Here is an 18,343-nt window from a genome sequence, read left to right as displayed (position 1 = left end):
CATCCTTACGCACCTATTCCCGAGCAATGCACTCTGTAGATAGTGTTTGTCTCTTGGTAATGTCGTGCTAATCATATGAACTCCTGTGGCAGACATAAGCCTCTGGCTGCCCCAGACATGCACCGATAGCCCTGTTAGCCTGATCCAAGAGATATTCTGCAGATCTGATTCCCTCATGCTGTGTGTCTGCCTGTGTGTGTGTGTGTGTGTGTGTGTGTGTGTGTGTATGTGTGTGTATATATTTGGTTCCCATGTGTGTGCGGGTGCATGAGAGCGTATGTGTGTGCTTGCATGTTAAGTTTAATTTCATGCTTAAATCAAACATTTGCATGTTCAAATTTCCACTTTTCACCTTTTTGCAGAGCGTAAAATATGTTTGAAGTCAAGTTCCCCCCCCCCCCCCCCCCCCCTTCCCCCCCTCTCAACACGGGGCCCCCCTCCCGTGCCACACTGTGATTAACCACCACGCCGTATGAGTATATATATCTAATTATGCAGCATACTCTCCAGGTCCTGTAGCTGTGGGGTCCCCGCATGGCGCTGATGTCTTCCTCGGGCTGATCGGGCAGCGGCCTGTCACGTGGTCGCCGCGGCGACAGCGGTGCCCCGGGGACCGGAGTGAAGTGTGTCAGCCTGTGCAACCGATAAGGCTCTTCCGTCACACTCAGACCAAAGAGTGTTTGCTCTGGGTCTGGGAGCATGAAGGGATTGGGCTGCTGCACACAGCGGTATTCTAGTTCCCGGGAAGTGTGTCACATCACTTACATATCACTCTTTTTTCAAGGGGAGTGGGGGGGTGGGTCTGGGGGAGGGGGATGGTTAAACAAAATCAAGTTCAAAAAACGACCTGTGTGCAGGGGTTTGGTAATAGTCGCATAGTCATGTGAGGAATATGCATGTGAACACGACAATGGAGTTACTGTGGGGTGAACCTGAGCACTGAATCTATACTGCTGCTGCTGCTGCTGTGGCAGCTGCCTATTGCATGCCAACACGACCCCTGACGGAGCCAGAGACCCTGGCGGAATAACGGGAGCGACAGACAGAGCGAGACCGGAGAGCAGATTTTCATCACTTTCCTATCGGCCCAAGACTGATGGGCTCTTGCTGCAGCTCTGCTGAATATCAGCAAGCTTGAGCTAAATGATGTGGGGGTAAAATGAGGCTTCTTTCCCACGAACACACCTAATTCACTTAACCCCCCACCTCCTTACCCACCCCCACCTGTCAGTATATGTCTTTCACAAGACAAGCTTGTTTATATGATTGCGGGGTGATATCACTCAACGCCAATGCCAGAAAGATGTCTGGCGGCAAGCTAGAGTGAGGGTAGGTAGGCAGAGATGGATAGGTGAGTTGAGTCCATTGTGACGAAAATAAATGAAGTTGGCAATTAATGGCAATGCCGGGACCCGAATCATCCCGTGGCATCTTATTGAGGTGGATGGCGGGATTTGTCGGATTTCCACTAAGGAACGAAGACTTGTCAAGCAGAGAGAGGAGAAAAAAACTAGCAATTTCCTCTGGATCACCACAATTTATAGGATCCTTAATGGATCATGATTCTTGCTAAACTAGAGTCATTACATCGAATAGCATGGATATACGGCGAATCGTTTACTGAAAGCTCGGAGGTAATCTGTGTGAGATTGATGAATTGATATGCACACCTGGATCTGTGTTATGCAAACGGTGGGAACGTTCTGTGAGGTGGAAAGGAATGTAAGGGCATGAGTTTGATGTGTATCATAATATACAGACTAAATCAAGGCAAGAGGCCTTGATAAAGAAGGAGTGTAGAATATATATAATATAGAATATTTTGGGATTTTCTTGCAACAAAAAGATATATGGATCAAAAGCAGGGGCAACCTAATCTGTTATAACGAGTAATAACGTGTACCAGCAATAAAGTTCAGTTTAGTATTTGAGTATTCAAAACAAATCAAATGTGGTTAGATGGTATGTTGGTGCATCCTAGCAAGAGCATCTCACAAAAAAAGCTAAACTAAACTCTTAAAAGTCATTAAACCATTCAGTCATTTGTTTTTCCGCATCAAGATTGAATCTGTATTTTGCAAACTATGACAAAATGAATTCCCGTGCACATTGCATTTAGGAAGAAAGTGAGCAGCATATTTTCCCAATTTTTTTTAATTAGAAGTAATGCAGCAGAATCACAGCCATTAAGCATCGGTGATAACGAAGCCTTATCTTAACGACTTCGGCTCCCCCTGTAGCTGATAATGATTTTTGTCTTTATTGGGCTTGGTTTGAAATGCTGCATGATTAGCTCACACTGTGTACCAGCGTGGACCCAAACAGACTAATTACATTGGCCCCTTCTCAGAAGTTCACAGTATCTTTGTGAATGATAATACAATTACCTTATGCAGGCCACCGTTCGCTATTCTGGGTTGCTTCAGGATATTTGTGAGTGTGTGTGTGTGTGTGTGTGTATTTCCGTGTGTGTGTGTGCAAGCACACTCACAGAGTTTAAAGTGATGGTTTGCCCTCGCAGATCTAAGGGATGACGATATCACTTTAAAAGCATCTGCTATAGCAACAGAGCTACTGTTTTTTCCCGGGAGAGACTAAAGCGAAAGACTAGGTCATGGTTGTGACACAGGTCGTAATGACCTCAGTTGCTAGGGTCACATGACACACACACACACACACACACGCACACAGGCACACAGGCACAAACACACATACATTACCTTAGCCAAAGGGGCTCTTGAAACAGATGCTTTTGGCGAGAAGGGAATCAATGTCATGTCTTCCCCACATTCCCCCCCTGAGGGGCATGGGGGAGTGAGTTGTGGGAATTGGCCTCAACTTTGACCCCAGCCTCAGAGAAGAGGGAGCCTTCTCCGCGGATGGAGAGGTAAGACCACATCATGAGTAGATTTCCACGATTGATGTGTAATGGGATAAGAATCCGAATACACGAATACATTCAGTAGACCCATCTAGTCAACACCCTAAAGGTCAGACCACTGACAGCTCGGTTAGGCAATTTGAACAAACCAGCCAGAGTTAACTAGATTTTGAAAGTATCCAACCGCAAAAATGCCGTCCAACTCCCTTAAGGCCTTTCTACAAAGCCACACCCCCAAAACACAGCAATAGCTAGCTAGGTTTAGCAATAGCTGTGCCTAGCCTTATCGCAATGAGTGCAGGTAGCGGGGTAGGAATGGGAACAGCCACAGATACCAGATTATTATTTTTTGGGGTAAAAGTATTTGATGTTTTTATTGATGTCGAGATGAGAATTTGAATGTATACGACAAAAAATGCTTCTAAAATAATTTGCCTACCAAGCTTTAATGGAAATTACAGTAGTTTAATGGAAACCGGACCATTTTTATACGCACATTGGATGGCAATTACCCTTGTCTTCTTTTTAATAACACATACATTGAACAGGGACCAAAGTCCACCCAGAGTCAAACGGAGCGACGCAGTGAGTTCTAGTATCAATAGCCCGGGCCCTGTCCAATTGCAACGCAATTAAAAACTTAATTTCCAAAGAGCTTTGCCGAGGGTGATAAATGGGCCAGTAATCCCTTAATTGTTCTCTTTTAGGTTAAAACACGGAATGATAGATATACTTCCATTCATTTATGGCCAATGAACGAATGTTCGCAGCTCGCCAATGTGTTGCAAAGCAGTGGGAAGGTGTAGCGTCTGACGCGTAACAGACACATGCAGAGACGGTGGGTCAGCACCACGGACAGCTCCGCGCACCGTGTCCTTCTTGGGTTTGTTTTGCGCGCCGTGTCCATGGTAGTTTAATGCGCGTATAGCAGCACCTTAATATCAAATATTTTAAAAAGGGCAAATTAGCCTTTTTTTTTTCTTTTTTTATACATTTCCTTATAGACTACACCAATTAGACCACTTAGACGTTCTGGTGATCTTATCTTATAAATAGGCCTGCGTATTTTATTTCTTGCCTGGTGCAAACGCAACCATTCGTGGCATATTGAGACGGACAACAGCTGCAGCAGCTGGATACGGTGATATGCAGTTTAAAAGCATGGACAGCCTGAGATTGCAGTGCCTCCTCTATTGATTCGTTGACAATGAGCTGATATTGACACGTACACCAACACTTATCCCGTGGTGTTGCGGTTCTACTCCCGCTAGCCTCCACAAAACGAGCCATTTTTTTTATACACGTGACGTCAGTCATGTTTGATCAACACTGGCCGCAGATCCGAGTTTAGCTCAGCTAATTTCCCTCCACCACCATCTTTGGTATAAAGTCCCTGCGTTTTCCCTCTAGCGAGCGTTGGCTCTCTCTCGCTCTCTCTCTCTCTCTCTCTCTCTCTCTCTCTCGCACTCTGTCTCTCTCTTGCTCCCCCACTCTTCTCATCGCGCGCTCTGTCTCACACGCACTCTCACTTTCGCTCTCTCTCTCTCGCTCTCTCTCTCTCTCTCTCTCTCTCTCTCTCTCTCTCGCTCTCTCTCCCGTTTCTCTCATTTGCTCGCTCGCTCGATCGCTCTCCCAGTTGCAAAAAAAAAATGCTCTGCAGCCGGGCTGCACCTCAATGAACCTAATTGGTGCACTGTGAGAGACCATCATCCATCCGCGGGATTTCCATCGTCCACGGGTCGCACACATATGAATGTCCTTAGATACAAGCTTTTAAGGAGTTGAACAGATCCGGTCGGCGAAAATGGCACAAAGCGTGGTTTTATTCCTACTGTGGCTTTTCGGCAGATCATTCGCTGGATTTCCCAATCAGATCAACATAGGTGAGTTGACAGCAAAACAAAGAAAAGCGGTTTTTTTCTTTGGTTTTATGCGAGCGTCTGAGAAGCCAAATCTTGCGAGGAGAACCGCGGAGCGCGGCTGATGTGCTCTCAACTTGATTCCGTCGTAGGGACGGAGGATCATATCTCCGATCATATTTGCTAAAATCAGTTATTGAAAAACATTCGGAGAAACAGTCCATAACTGCACTCATGGGGGGGGGGGGGGGGGGGGGGGACCGGAGAAAGGCAGGAGTTCAAGTTGGTGTGTAGGATAGAAAATGGTCACCCTGATCTCCTGGAGTATAAGATGCCTACCACGGTTATGGCTCCGTGTGGGATCAGGTTATCTTCCCGCGGAACCTGGAGACGTTACAGAGCTACAACAGCACTGCACACACACGCATACGACCATGCAAATTGCAATGACTGATCCTGGTTGTGCATTTCCCTTTCCTTACAGGGGGACTCTTTATGCGCTCTACCGTGCAAGAGCACAGCGCGTTCAGGTTCGCTGTCCAACTCTACAACACCAACCAAAACAGCACTGAGAAGCCTTTCCACCTGAACTACAACGTAGACAACCTCGAGTCGTCCAACAGCTTCTCCGTCACCCATGCGTGTAAGTGTGTTGTTTCCGTCTTAGTTATTCGCATGTGGCTACACAGGGCCTATGCTTCCTATATGTATGCACAAAGGTAGGACTTAAGTAGCCTCTTAATGCCAGACGTACAGCGTGTATCAGTGCGCCAAGGTACCCATAAATGACCGACTGAGTGTTATAAAGGCATGGACCAAGTTCAACCATGGCTCATATAGACTACATATGTTCCAAAGCAGGACATATGTTCTGCTTTGGACAAACCCACAGTCCCACAGTTGAAAACAACGTCATCCCGCATTTGTATTCACAACAGATGGATTCATGGTGTTTATGTGAAACTTTGTGCAAATGGGAATGCTATTGCACAGGCTGGCCCCTGCAGACTCTCCCTGCATAGTCAACGCAGAGATACTTTTATGGTTTTCAAACAAGTTCCCTTAGCAACATGCTGAATGCCATGACACAGCTGGCCTTGAGACGCGAAAATACAAACAATTACATAAGCAGTGTGTCAAGGACTGAGTGAGTGGGAGGTTTTCATGTCCCGTGGTATAGGCACAGGCACAGGCAGTGTGTTGATTTTATTTAGCTGCAATGAGTTTTTATTATTATTAATTATTCATTATTGACTCAGGTGAAATGTATGATTCATTGCTTTAGTGTTTGATTACAGCCCCCCCCCCCACACCTCTCTTGTTACTGTCATTCTCCTCCTCCAACAACATTCAATGTCATGTAGTATTCAAATCAATATGATCTTTCTTCTTCCTTCATCAATAACGTGGATTATCTCCAGACACCAAGTTATACGCTAGTTATTAGTGCTATATTATTATTGTTTTAAGTGGGACTTGCTTAAGTTGTGGTTTAAAAAAGAAAAAAAAGAATAAATGCATTATATTCCCTCTGTGTGGGCAGAAAGTGAGAATGAACAAATGCAAAACAAGAACAAACATGGTGGCCCTATGATCTCTGTGATTAGCGACAAATCCCAGATGCAGACTTCCTGTGTGTGTGTGTGTGTGTGTGTGTGTGTGTGTGTGTGTGTGTGTGTGTGTGTGTGTGTGTGTGTGTGAATGATCTGGCTGTGAAGAGCGAGCCTTTGGCTCTTCTTCTTTCTTTCCCATGGCCACAGCGGCCCCCCTCTCGCTCACCATGCATCGCAGCACCAAGCCCTGCTTCCTGCTCTCCCTCTCTCTCTCTCTCTCTCTCTCTCTCTCGCTGTCTCCCATCCTCTCTCTGTCCTCTTTGTGTCTCTCCCTTTCTTTATCCCTCTTCTTTTTGTCTCTCTTCTTCTCTCTCTCTGTCTCCCCTTTCTTTCTCCCTTTCTCTCCCTCTCGCTCTCTCCCGCTTTCTCTCTCTGTCTCTCGCATTCTCTCCTCTCTCTCACTCTGTCCCTTTCTCGCTTATTGGCTCTCTCTCTCCTCTCTATCCCGTCCTCTCTGTCTCTCTCTCCCGCTCTCTGTGTCGTCTCTGTCTCTCTCCCTCTCTTTCTGCTCTCTCTGTCTCTCTCCCTCTCTTTCTGCTCTCTCTGTCTCCCCTTCTCTCTCTCTCTCTCTCTCTCTCTCTCTCTCTGTCTCCTCTCTCTCTCTCTCTCTGTCTCCTCTCTCTCTCTCTCTCTCTCGCGCTCTCTCTCTCACTCTCTCACTCTCTCTTTCTCTTTCTCTCTCGCTCTGTCTCTCTCTCCTCTGCCTCTCCATGTGTTAGGGAGCTTCTCCAGCCCCCCATCCCTCCAGCATTGCAGAGTCAGCTCATTAGCAACCAACCCTCATAGAATCTCACCGTGCTCTCATTGGATAGAGAACAAAAAAAAACCACACTCTGCACCCCGACCGAGCTAGCAAGCGTGCGGGCAACCAGCGACGACGGCGGCAGCGGTGGTGGTGGTGGTGGTGGCAAATGAGTTGCAGTGGAGGAGGGCCCAGCCAGAGAGGGAGATGAAGCGAGCTTCATATCGTTGGAAAGCAGCGGCAGCCCTCACCCCCACCCAACCCCACCGCCCACCACCCATGCCCACCCTCCACTCCCAAGCCAAGGCGTCCCTACGAAAACAATGAGCAAATGAGTAAATAAATAATAGATAACGCGCCATTGCAATTTCATGCATGTTGAAGAGGAAGGCAAGCAGAGAGGAAGGAGTGGAAGGGCTAGATATCAGAAACTAATTATATTCAGGGGGCAGACAGCTTTAGTCGACGGGAACGGGATTCCAATGGGAGCCCTGGCCTGGTTTTAGTCCCTCCGCACTGCCGTGACTCGGAGCGTCTCCGTCGAGAGTGTGGTCTCAGCACGGCCGCCGCCGCTGCGCGTGGACCCGGAGAGAACTCGGGAGAACAATGCCAGCCCTCTAATGATGCTGAGGAGAACACCATGGGGGTTCATGAGAAATGCTTCTTTTTTTTTTTTGCTTTTTTCTGTGATCCAAAAATAGCAGGCCAGTTGTCAAAGAACATCATGGTGTTGTGGTGGAGAGCATTTCAGTCCCCTTTGATGTGCGTATGAAGTCATCTGCTTTGGTGACATTTCTCTCCCCGCTGTACTGTACATGCCACGTTGCACCAGATACCTCTCGTGCGGAGAGACTGATAGCATCTTCAAATACGACGGAACACATTTGGAAAGTAAGCCAAATTGCCCAAAATAGCCCCCATTCCACGTAACCACAAAGCCCAGATGTGTTCCCCGTTGTAACATGACGTGGATCACGAGAGATCTGACAGATCTTTATTTATTTCATGTTTTCTCCCGTTTTCCTCCGTGTTTATCACTCCAATCCGGCTGAGCTTGTAAACAGCAGCCGTCTCCTGCTGAGCTCACAACGGTCCACAAATACCTCAGGTTGTCTCTCCAAATGAAGTGCGGTAGAATGGAGTGGAAGGTTATTAAATACCACTTGTTATGCTGACTAACAAGCCTGAGTGGCCTTTGCCTCCGAGCCGATGGAGACGGGCCCCACAAAATGCAGGCTTTGAGGTTTGTCACCGACGTTGTTTTGCTCTGTGCACTGTCACAACTGTTTAGCGGACAGAGGAGATCTTTTGTCATCAGAAAACCCTGCATGGATGACTCAGACCTTTTGCCTGCGGCCCACCCCTTGATTTCGAGCGGCTCAAACCTTAGACCTTTAAACCGACTCTTATGCAAGCAGGTTTTTTTTATGGGGGAAACTTGCTTCGAGCAAGTGCACTTTTTTTTAGCTGTGATCAAGATGCTATCGCCGACACCACCTCAGACGCCCCGCTCTCAGAGCTGATGGATGACGTCATATCTTTATCGAGACGCCCCCCCTTCCTGCTTAGCTCCGTCTTCCTCGGATGATGCAGATCTCCAACGGCGTCTTCCCCCAGAGTGACTGATCTCTTCTAACCCCGTGAAGGACACATTTTCAATGGAAAAAGAGTGGATCAAGAAGAATATGGAAATATTGTAAATTCAACTATGCTTAATTCACTTAAAATCGAACAAGAGACAAATATGAAAAATCCTTGGGCATTAAGTAGGGAACGTTTTTTTTTTATTATTTTCTCAGAATTATTTCTTTCATGTCCGTTTAAAAGCCTCACTCTATTAATTGAATTATAAACTGCCAACAAGACAATGTGTGGCTCCAGTAATCCTCGGGGCTCAGCTTTGTACTTGGGCTACATGGCGGGCGCCTTTTCCGAGGAAAGTCTGTTGTCATTGCTTTGAAGTGACATCAAAAATAGCAAAATGTGTAATTATCTATCGTGTGGCCGTAATAGCTGTGGAGGAGGGATTCAGGTGCGCAGGCATAGGAGAGGAGAGGCGGCTGCAGTTCAAAGCCAAGGTTGTGATTTTGAAGACGAGCAGAGTAGACAAACATTAATGTGTATGATGGTCTCATACCCTTAATGGTCCCCTTCCCTTTCCTCTACCGATTTTCATCGTGTTCTCTCAGTTTGTGTTCTTTCCATCTATTTACCGACCGAAAAGCAAGCCTTACTTTGCCTGTTCTTGTTCCGCTATTTATGTGATTACCCACCTTGATTTTGGTTAAAAATACATTTTTCTTTAATACTTCCTTGTTTTTTTAAACCCTTTTCCCCAGCCACATTCTTCATTCTGTCATTAGGTTAATGGCGTGTGTCTTCCCACAAAGCCCTTTGTTAGTCACTCCTACCTTTTTTCCCTGCTATCGAAACCCAATGCTGAAAGCTAGCCATCTGGGGTTGGCCTCGTTACAACACATACAATAAATACACGCATTGGAAAGGAACCGAGAAGCGCCACGACACAACTTTCCGTGATTCGATTTTCAATTTAGCTGAAACAGTCGGCCCTACAGAGCTGAGCTGAGCTTTCGTAAGATGGACGTCGCCGTGTGGGTGACGGACAAGGTTGGCATTACGCTAACGAAATACAATTGCAAATCATAGCATGGGTGATGTCAAAAGTGCATGCTCGAGACTTGGGCAGATTTGAAATATCATTGAAGGACAGCAAAACAGGCATACAAATATTGTGAAAAGCCTGGGCTGTGTGTCTTGTGAATGTCTTGACGCATCAGTCGCCTGATGAGGGTACTGGAAGAATCAGTTACTAGACGTGACTGATTGAAAAATGGGACCGTGTGAAAGACAGAGCAACAAGCTGGATTTTGCAATTGGCTATAACAAATAGATAAATCATATGCTTCTTCTGAAAGTATTATTAACAGACAGGGGGGGGCAGGGGGGGGGTGGGCAGCTCATAAGCTGACGTCACATTAACGCACGTCCATCTGACAACCAGCTGGGACCCTAAGTACAGGGCAGGGAATATTTACGGAGGTGGGGAAATTAAATGCAAAGGGGTTGTTGTTTGTGTCAAGTGAGAACAAAAGGGGGTTGTCTAAGGCTCTATTAAGAATGTTTGCCAGTATATGGATTTGTGTTTGTCTTCTACCTTACAGGCATGAGAGAAGAAAATAAAAGAGAGAGAGAGGGAGATTTGCTCTCTCTCTCTCTCTCTCCCTCTCTCTCTCTCTCGCTCTCTCTCTCTCTCTCTCTCTCTCTATGTCTCTCTCTATCTCTATCTCTATCTCTCTCTCTCTCTCTCTCTCTCTCTCTCTCTCTCTCTCTCTCTCTCTCTCTCTCTCTCTCTCTGCGCATACGAGGCTGTACTGGGTAACATACTGCCATGGCCCAGCTGTGTTTTACACACAGATGGAGAACTATTTACTGACACACAGACGGCCAGACCAACACATATGAGCACGGCTGCACTCAAGCATGCAGACGCCGTACGATGCTTCCAAATAGGTTGGCCAGTGCTTAAGCCCCGGATACGGTATTTGACCAAGAAATATTCAAATAACTGGAAAGCCATAATACTCTTGAATGATTTCCAATCCATTTGTCCCCTCCCTCTGCTAAGAGGGTATATACTCTCATTTGAACCGTTGGGTGGGGAGGTCCCTCTGTGCTCTCTGGTTGTGGGCCGGAGGCGTGTAACAGGAATCCACTTCTAAGGATGTGGAGAAGAAGCTTCTGGACGTCAACAGAAGGCAGCGGGTATCGACTGAGGGGACCCATGGAGAAGCGGCGCGACCGCGCAATCACAATCTGGGCGAGAAACACGAGCCACCGTGCAGGGATGTAATGGTCCGCTCTGCAGGATGACAGGCAGGGGCCCGAGAAATAGAGAGCGAGAGAGAGAGTGAGAGAGAGAGAGAGACAGAGAGAGAGAGAGAGAGAGAGAGAGAGAGAGAGAGAGAGAGGAAGGGAGACAGCGAGAGAGAGAGAGCGAGAGCTTGAGTTGAGAGGAGCAAAAGTGAGGGGAGGAAAAATAAAGGACCCTTGGATGCGACTCGATCCTCAGGAAGGCCTCAGGCTCCTTCCCCTGAAACCCCCCACCACCCTAGCTCTGGATAGGGGGGGAGGGGACCAGGGAGAAGGAGAGCTTCTAACCACAAGGAGGTGATTGACACCGGAGATAAGATAAGATACAAAGGCACAAGGAAGGCAGAATGTATTGAATATGTGGAACATGTGCTGCGGGTTTGATTACGATCTTGTGTCAGTTTTTCCTTTTAGGTGGGTTGTTCTTTTTAGCTGCACAACAATGGAATAGAAGGGCTATGTTTATAGCGTTGAATGGAAAATGCCCCTTGACATTTTTGACGGCTGTGAGTACTTCAGGCATTGACATAAGACATTTTGTATGATTTTCAAGTTTATCAAGGGCTATTTTTGGACGCTTGCATACAAATATTTCCACGCTAAGATACATGCTGCCGGCCAAACGGGGTGCTGTTTCTGACCCAGTTTTCCATGTCATGAGTCCCCCCTCCAACTTCAGTTCTTTCATTCATGGCCGCAACGCCGTTACGGCGATAATGAAATTCAGTGAAGGAAACATGAGAAACTCTCGCAGGCAAATTCAACACAATGAATATTTAATCGGAATATCAAAAGATCCTCTTAAACCCGTTCGGAGGGAGAAGTGTCGCTGTCGCAGTGTTGTTTGTCTTGGAGTCACAGTTACCCTTTGATAAAACAACAGCTTTGCGCGTCCTTTGTCGTCGCAGCTCAACTAAGCACTCAGTATTCGGCCGCCTTTGTTATTTACGAGCTCATATATGAAGAAACTGGGGCGTTGGCAATTTGCTTATGAGTTAGAATTAATTAACATCACGGTTTGGAGAAAATGCCTCACTCATGTCCAAGGCTTTTAGATGTCATAATTTATCTTTTTATTTTTTCTCTTTTTGTCGCTCTGTTTTTTTAGAGTGAATTCTGATTATTGCAAGGCAGGAGCAAGGCCAATGATTGGACTCACAGATAATAGATGGTCGGTCAGTCATGATCTGAATACATGAGGACAATCTTGCGTGTGCAACTTAGACCCAACTTCATATGTCTCCACCTCGCTAGTGCACAAGTACTAGGGAACCACACATTCATTTTCTCGTATTTGAGGCGCAGTTTCCGATTGCCCGGAGTCGTTTATTGGGCGCTACAAATGTCTTTCATATGAGTCTGTACGTAGCTCATAGCCAATCAAAGCCTGTTGGTAGCAGGGCAAAGACATCCTTCTTGATAATGAAAGAGTTTAACGCCAAAAGTTGCTATTTTTTTCAAAATAAACTTGCGTTCTAAACTACTTAGAACACTATCTAAGGCTGCATCGAAAGGTAACGCGCCTGCTGCCATTTTGGATCCGTAAACTACAAGCTTCGGTGTGTTGCATGGACATCGTCATCGTCTTGTCATCCCTCCCCGTTCTGTGATTGGTTCCCTATCTCAGAAAATTGGATCCATGGAACCCAGGCTGCCTATCAGCGCAAAATGAAATTGCGCGCAAGGCAGCATGGGTATACCCAGGCCAACTAAACATTGGGAACGGCCTTACAATCTGATCTTTATAAATTGCAAACTGTTAAGTTAGCTACCAAAATACACACTATCCCTCTGAAACAAGTACATCCGTTGAGCCACCACTTTCAAATAGAGCTTCACAGCTTTGATAGAGCAAGGTGAAACAATGCTCACAACCATAAGCCAAATGTACTGTACATCGAGGAACCAGCAGCAAAACAAAAACAAAAAGGCTCGGTGCAATTGTGCCTATTTGAGCCTCTGCAGTGAGCTGTAGCTTTTATCGCTAAGCTATGAAAGCAATGGCATACATTCACTGCAAAAAGCCATTGTGGTTGCAGATGGATGGAGCACTGGGTAAATCACATGTATGCTCAACCCATCTCTTTACCGGTCAAATCATACCGCAGGAGGCTCATCCGTCGCATACATCGAGCCACGATTCTGGCTGTCTGTTTGCTTATTGAGGATGCTATCAGTCAGACAGCGTTATGGCGAGGGGAGGAGAGGAGTCAGCTGGACATAAAGAAACAAACAGCGGTGATAAACATAGATATAAAATATATGAGCTGGGTAGCCTTCCTCACGGCAGCCTGTGTCATATGAACACGACACACGATGCTATCTCCTCCGCAGCGCAATATGAGGCGATAAAAGCAGGAACAGGGCAGTATGTGTGGACAAATGAGAATGAATGGTTGTTATAGAGAAAACAGAGTATCTGAAGAGTTCATCAGGGACACGTCTGTCCTTTTTGAGAACCGCTTCGTTCCGCTTTTTTGGGGGTTTTCCCCAATGAGCACAACCTTATGGATGTCATTTGTTCATTTTTTTCTCCCTCCCTTCGAAAATCACTTACTCATATTCTCTGGCAAGTGAAGACATGAGAAGCAATAAGGTGGATGAAGAAGGAAAGGCACCAGCAAAGAGGGAACACTGGCCCAAGCCTGGCACATACAGAGAGGTTGGGCATGGACGGAAGTCAGCCTATTGACCTTTTGTGTGTGTGTGTGTGTGTGTGTGTGTGTGTGTGTGTGTGTGTGTGTGTGTGTTTGTGTGTGTGTGTGTGTGTGTGTGTGTGTGTGTGTGTGTGTGTGTGTGTGTGTGTGTGTTTGTGTGTATGACTTTGACTTTACTTTTTCTCCTTATAGATTTGGACTTTCTTTTGGCAGAGGCATATCACAGCCTTGTATCCCCATACGCGTCGCAAGTTGCAGTCCCCCCCTCCCCCTCCCCCCTACCGACTATACCGGTAATCAGCCAATCAGTAATCCTTCTCTCAGGCCGCTCCAGCAGCACATCCACACAACCCGCGGGAGCTGCTGGCTCGGGCCGAGAGAGAGAGAGAGAGAGAGAGAGAGAAGAGAGAGAGAGAGAGAGAGAGAGAGAGAGAGAGAGAGAGAACAATTTCTGAACCAACAGGCCTGCATTGTCCTGCATTTGGTTTGTTCCTCAAGGTCAGAGAGCTTATGAAAGAATAACACTGTCTGAGTTTGAATTATTTGCAGCAAAATTGTTTTATTTTTAGGGGAAAGTTTTTTTTTAGGTGCGGAATATAATGGATACCCTGCTGGGCCATAACCTCCCCCGGTCAACCAGGGCAGCCATATCTGCTATCTTTTTGTTCTGGTGTGCTCCCTCGGTGTAGTGTTTATGAGGAGTACAAAACGAACGCGGCACGGAAGGGGATTCTGAGGACAGAATGCACTACGACGTCAACGCGGGGTCTGTCAACAGTGTTCTGCATGAAATGGTAAATGCCGGACCCAGGAGGGCAATGCGGGGCCACGGGCTTATTTACATTGTTTTCTCCCGGCCATTTCGCCCTGCTCCATGGCCAGAGATCGATTGTCGCATTTTGTGACCTGCTGGAGGTATTTGGTATTTTTCTATTTTTGTGTCTCGCAGAGCTGCATGTCTTTGCTGTGGGACGTGCCTGCGCGGAGACACTGTCTCCATCATGCCTGATTGATAGTGACAGTTCACAGTGGCTGCGCTGCTGAGGCATCATAACCTTGTGAAAGTAGTGTATGGTCACTCTAGCATAAAGGCTGAGGCAGAGAGAGGGAGAGAAAAGAGAGAGGGCGGAGGCAGTATTCAGTGGAAGATTAGCATTTTCCTTGCAGTGATACAACAGAGATGCACATTCACATGGTCGCGGGTATGCAATGCCGCGCGGAGCCCCTCTTGGTAAATATTAAACGCCTCTTATGGAAACAAGGGTCAAACGAGGGGTGTGCATGTTGCAGAGAGCTAGGTGGATGCGTGGCATCAACCTCGAACCCCGCTCGAACAGTTGCCAGAGGAGAGCTTCCTCAAACCACATTGGCGTTTTAAATAAACCGTTTCCACTGATGATTTTGGAAATACTAATGTTTTCCGACAGACCTGAGAAACAAACAGAAGCCATGGACTTGTCATCATCACCGAGTCCAATGCATTTTTGATTACTCACTGATTCAAGTACAATGCATCAGCCTAATCAAATCTGCATGAACGCTATAAAAAGTAAACAGGGAATGAATAATACAAGGAGGGTGGCTCGAGGTGTTGTGTGGGGGGGGGGGGGGGGATACCATAAATAAAAAGGATGGGATCGTAGAGCTGTAGGCGACTCTGGAGCTCCCAGGCGGATCCTGACTCATTGGTTGCTCTGTCGCCCAGAGGGTGGCCGGCAGGGCAGTGGAGTCGTACCCACAACGTCTACCGCCGTTGCCGCCACTACTGCTGCTGTGGATCCTACGCCGGGAAACATGAGAAACAATCAATTCATCATACGGTTTTAATCAAGGTTTATTTCCCCTCCCACAATGCCCCCCCCCCCCTCCGCTATCTCCCCCCGACGGGGAGAATTAAGTGAACATGATGTGCGCTCTCTCAGCCATGAGTCTGCCCTGTTTCTCCCTCCAATGGTTAATTCGAAGAGTGCTGTAGTGTGGCTCCTGCCATTTCACACATGGCTACATTAAACCTGTGGGCGGTTGCTCCCCGGCCACTGTCCGTGTTTGCGTGTCCATGCGTGACTCGCGATGTGCGATGAAATATTGAAGCGTTCTATCGCCGTCCCATTGGCCAGCCCCGGGTTCGATTATTGTCTCTTGATTTCATTTCCCCCCCGCCCCCTCTCTTTTGTTTTGCTATATTTTCTTATCTGTCTTGTGTTTTCGGAGGATATTTATTCCTCCCCCACTTCCTAGCCTAATTTTTGCTAGCGCGTCAGGAAGTCGGCCTCATCTGGACCCGTGAAAGAGCGAAAACCATCGCAGCTGCAGAATCAAAAGGCTGATTGGAGTGACTCCATTCCACAGGGCTCAATGAGAAGCTTCTCTTAGATGCCGGCTCTTCTGTTCAGCCCTGACAGTGTTATAATATGATGAAAAGGAGAGGAGAGGCACGGGGCGAGTTCATTGGCTCGGCTACGTTTGGCGAGAGTTGAGGATGTGGGGGGGGGAGCAGGGCGGAGAGGCACAGGCGCCAAGGGGGAGATGATGGTTCAGAATGTCATGTGCCTCTGCCCAGCCGTGTATGTGTGTGTATGTCGCAGTGTGTGTGTGTGTGTCTCGGTGTCTGTGTGTGCATGTGTGTGTTTGTCTCGGTGGGTGTGTGTGTGCGAGTGGGTGGGTGTGTTATTGTTCGCTTCCACCGCGGTCTCTTTTCATCTCTTTAGTGATCTGATGCGCTGTGCTGAACCCCTGGATCTCTGGCCACAGCCCGCCTTGTCCATCACACACGGTTACCCTAACGTGTGTCAGACTCTGTACCTAATAAGTCAGAGAGGAGTGTAATGCCCAAATGAACAGGAACGGGACCAATGAACAGGAAACAGCGACCGAAGGCGATGTGACGCTCACGCATAATGACAGCTCACAATGCAACGCACACTTGACGTTGTGAAAGGTAGAGCCTTAACTTTGACTTCAGCGTTCATGACACTATTTCACCCTTATCTATATGTGTGTGTGTGTGTGTGTGTGTGTGTGTTTGTGTGAGAGTGTGTGTGTATTTGTGGCACACAAAAAATTGAGTGTCTCAGTCACGACACACACACTTGAGGCACCTTTTTAGTTTCTGAGGGTGGGGGGCGTTGGGGCCTGACGATGGTGCAGTCAGTGTAGCTGACTGCACCATCGTCAGGGCCCGGCTACACTGGCCCCTCTCCTCCAATCTAACAACCTCGTCCCCATCAAGGTTGTTATCCAAACACCCACGCCGTCGGCAACATTGCCCTTTGATGAAGCCAATGTCTTCCTACTGTCTCTTGTGGGAATGGGAGCTCAACTTTTACTTGTGGGCATAGCTGTCATATAACTTTTGGGGGAGTGGGAATGACTTAAAGTGGGGAAAATGTTGTTGTCGAACTCCCGCCGACGATTAAAATGGTCGTCAACCACTTCTCCTACCATCCAATCACTGGCTTTGTGGCGATATCTGTTCAAAGTGGAGGAGAAGCTGATTGTTTGTATTTGAAGGTAAATTGTGTTTGAAGTAGGAAATCAATGCGTTTCAACTTTTTCTCTAATGTCAAATGTTGAAGTAGATTTTAGTTGCTTAGTAACGCAAGGTACAGCCCATAACATAACAAAACATTTGGCCCGCCGCATGGTTTCATACAGGTTTGAGAGATGCCTCAATTGGTCTCTTGGGGTTTAACTTGGATATAAATCCTTTAAGAAGATGCAATTTGATGCAGAAATAGAGGAAAGAAACCCAACTACGAGGATGTTACTAAAGTGAATTTGGGAAAACTACTGAAATAACAAAGTTTCACTGTCAGGGGTCAGGGACTTGGAAGACTTAACAAGAAGAAAATACAAGCAGAAAATGAAAATGCTTGTTACTGTATTTCTAGCACCAGTAATATAGCATTTTAGCATTTTCATCCCAATAACTTTAAAAGGCCTGTCTGTATCTCTCTCTCTCTCTCTCTCTCTCTCTCTCTCTCTCTCTCTCTCTCTGATCTGCAAGCATTATCATTTATGGTCAGCACACTATTTGAGCAAGACACTCATAAGATGAAAGTGCCACATTCTTAGCCAGGTTGGATGGTTACACGGAAAGAAAAGGGGATTGTTTTACGGTGATGCCTTCAAGGTTCAACAACCCAATGCTTTTTTTCATCCTCGTTTCCCTGTTCTGTCGTTCTGTGTTAGAAATGTTTTTATTAAAAACCCATGGTTGGACAGCAGGTCGTGGAAAAGGTGCTGTTTGAAAATGTAACTCTTTATTCCAACATCAAAAATGCATTTCCCCACATGGGGGCTTGGCTCGGCTATGCATCCCTTAACGTAGGATATTAATTATGATGTGTCATTTGATGAGTCTGATCAGGAGCAAAAAAGGCTCAGTTTCTTGCCATCTTTTACATGGGCAGGATATGGACTTTGGAGCGTCTGGCAGGCAGTAATGCCTTCTTGGCAGGCCATATGCAGGAAACTGCAGGCCTCGCATGTGCATCAGGGCATGAATGCACCGCCAGGATCTGAACTCCCCCCGAGGGGCCGAAAGCACCAGTCGGGAAGCATTACCCTCAGACACTGTGTGTTGCGGAGACTGGGATACCAAAGTCCTGAGACTACTTCGTCTTCTGTCACAGAGATGCCATAGCAAAAACTGGGAGACCTCTCGCAGTGAAACTAGCGCAGTGTTTTGTCTGAGCGGG

At 46.9% G+C, this 18,343-nt stretch overlaps 1 protein-coding gene across 2 annotated transcripts in view; it reads left to right on the top strand.

Moving 5' to 3' along the window:
• Positions 1 to 4,685: 4,685 nt before the first annotated feature.
• gria3b (glutamate receptor, ionotropic, AMPA 3b) overlaps positions 4,686 to 18,343 on the top strand; it is a gene marked incomplete at both ends in the record, with an annotated part of 75,668 nt that continues 62,010 nt past the window's right edge. For both annotated transcript variants that reach the window (XM_079744597.1, XM_079744596.1), the window contains 2 exons: positions 4,686 to 4,764; positions 5,225 to 5,383. In XM_079744597.1, the coding sequence (XP_079600723.1) occupies positions 4,686 to 4,764; positions 5,225 to 5,383 (238 nt within the window). The remainder of the gene's footprint in view (positions 4,765 to 5,224; positions 5,384 to 18,343) is intronic.

This window comes from Pollachius pollachius (genome assembly GCF_949987615.1).
Source record: "Pollachius pollachius genome assembly, chromosome: 10".
NCBI classification, from domain to species: domain Eukaryota; kingdom Metazoa; phylum Chordata; class Actinopteri; order Gadiformes; family Gadidae; genus Pollachius; species Pollachius pollachius.
Note: the sequence above shows the minus strand (reverse complement) of the source record. Positions and strands in the feature narration are given on the sequence as shown.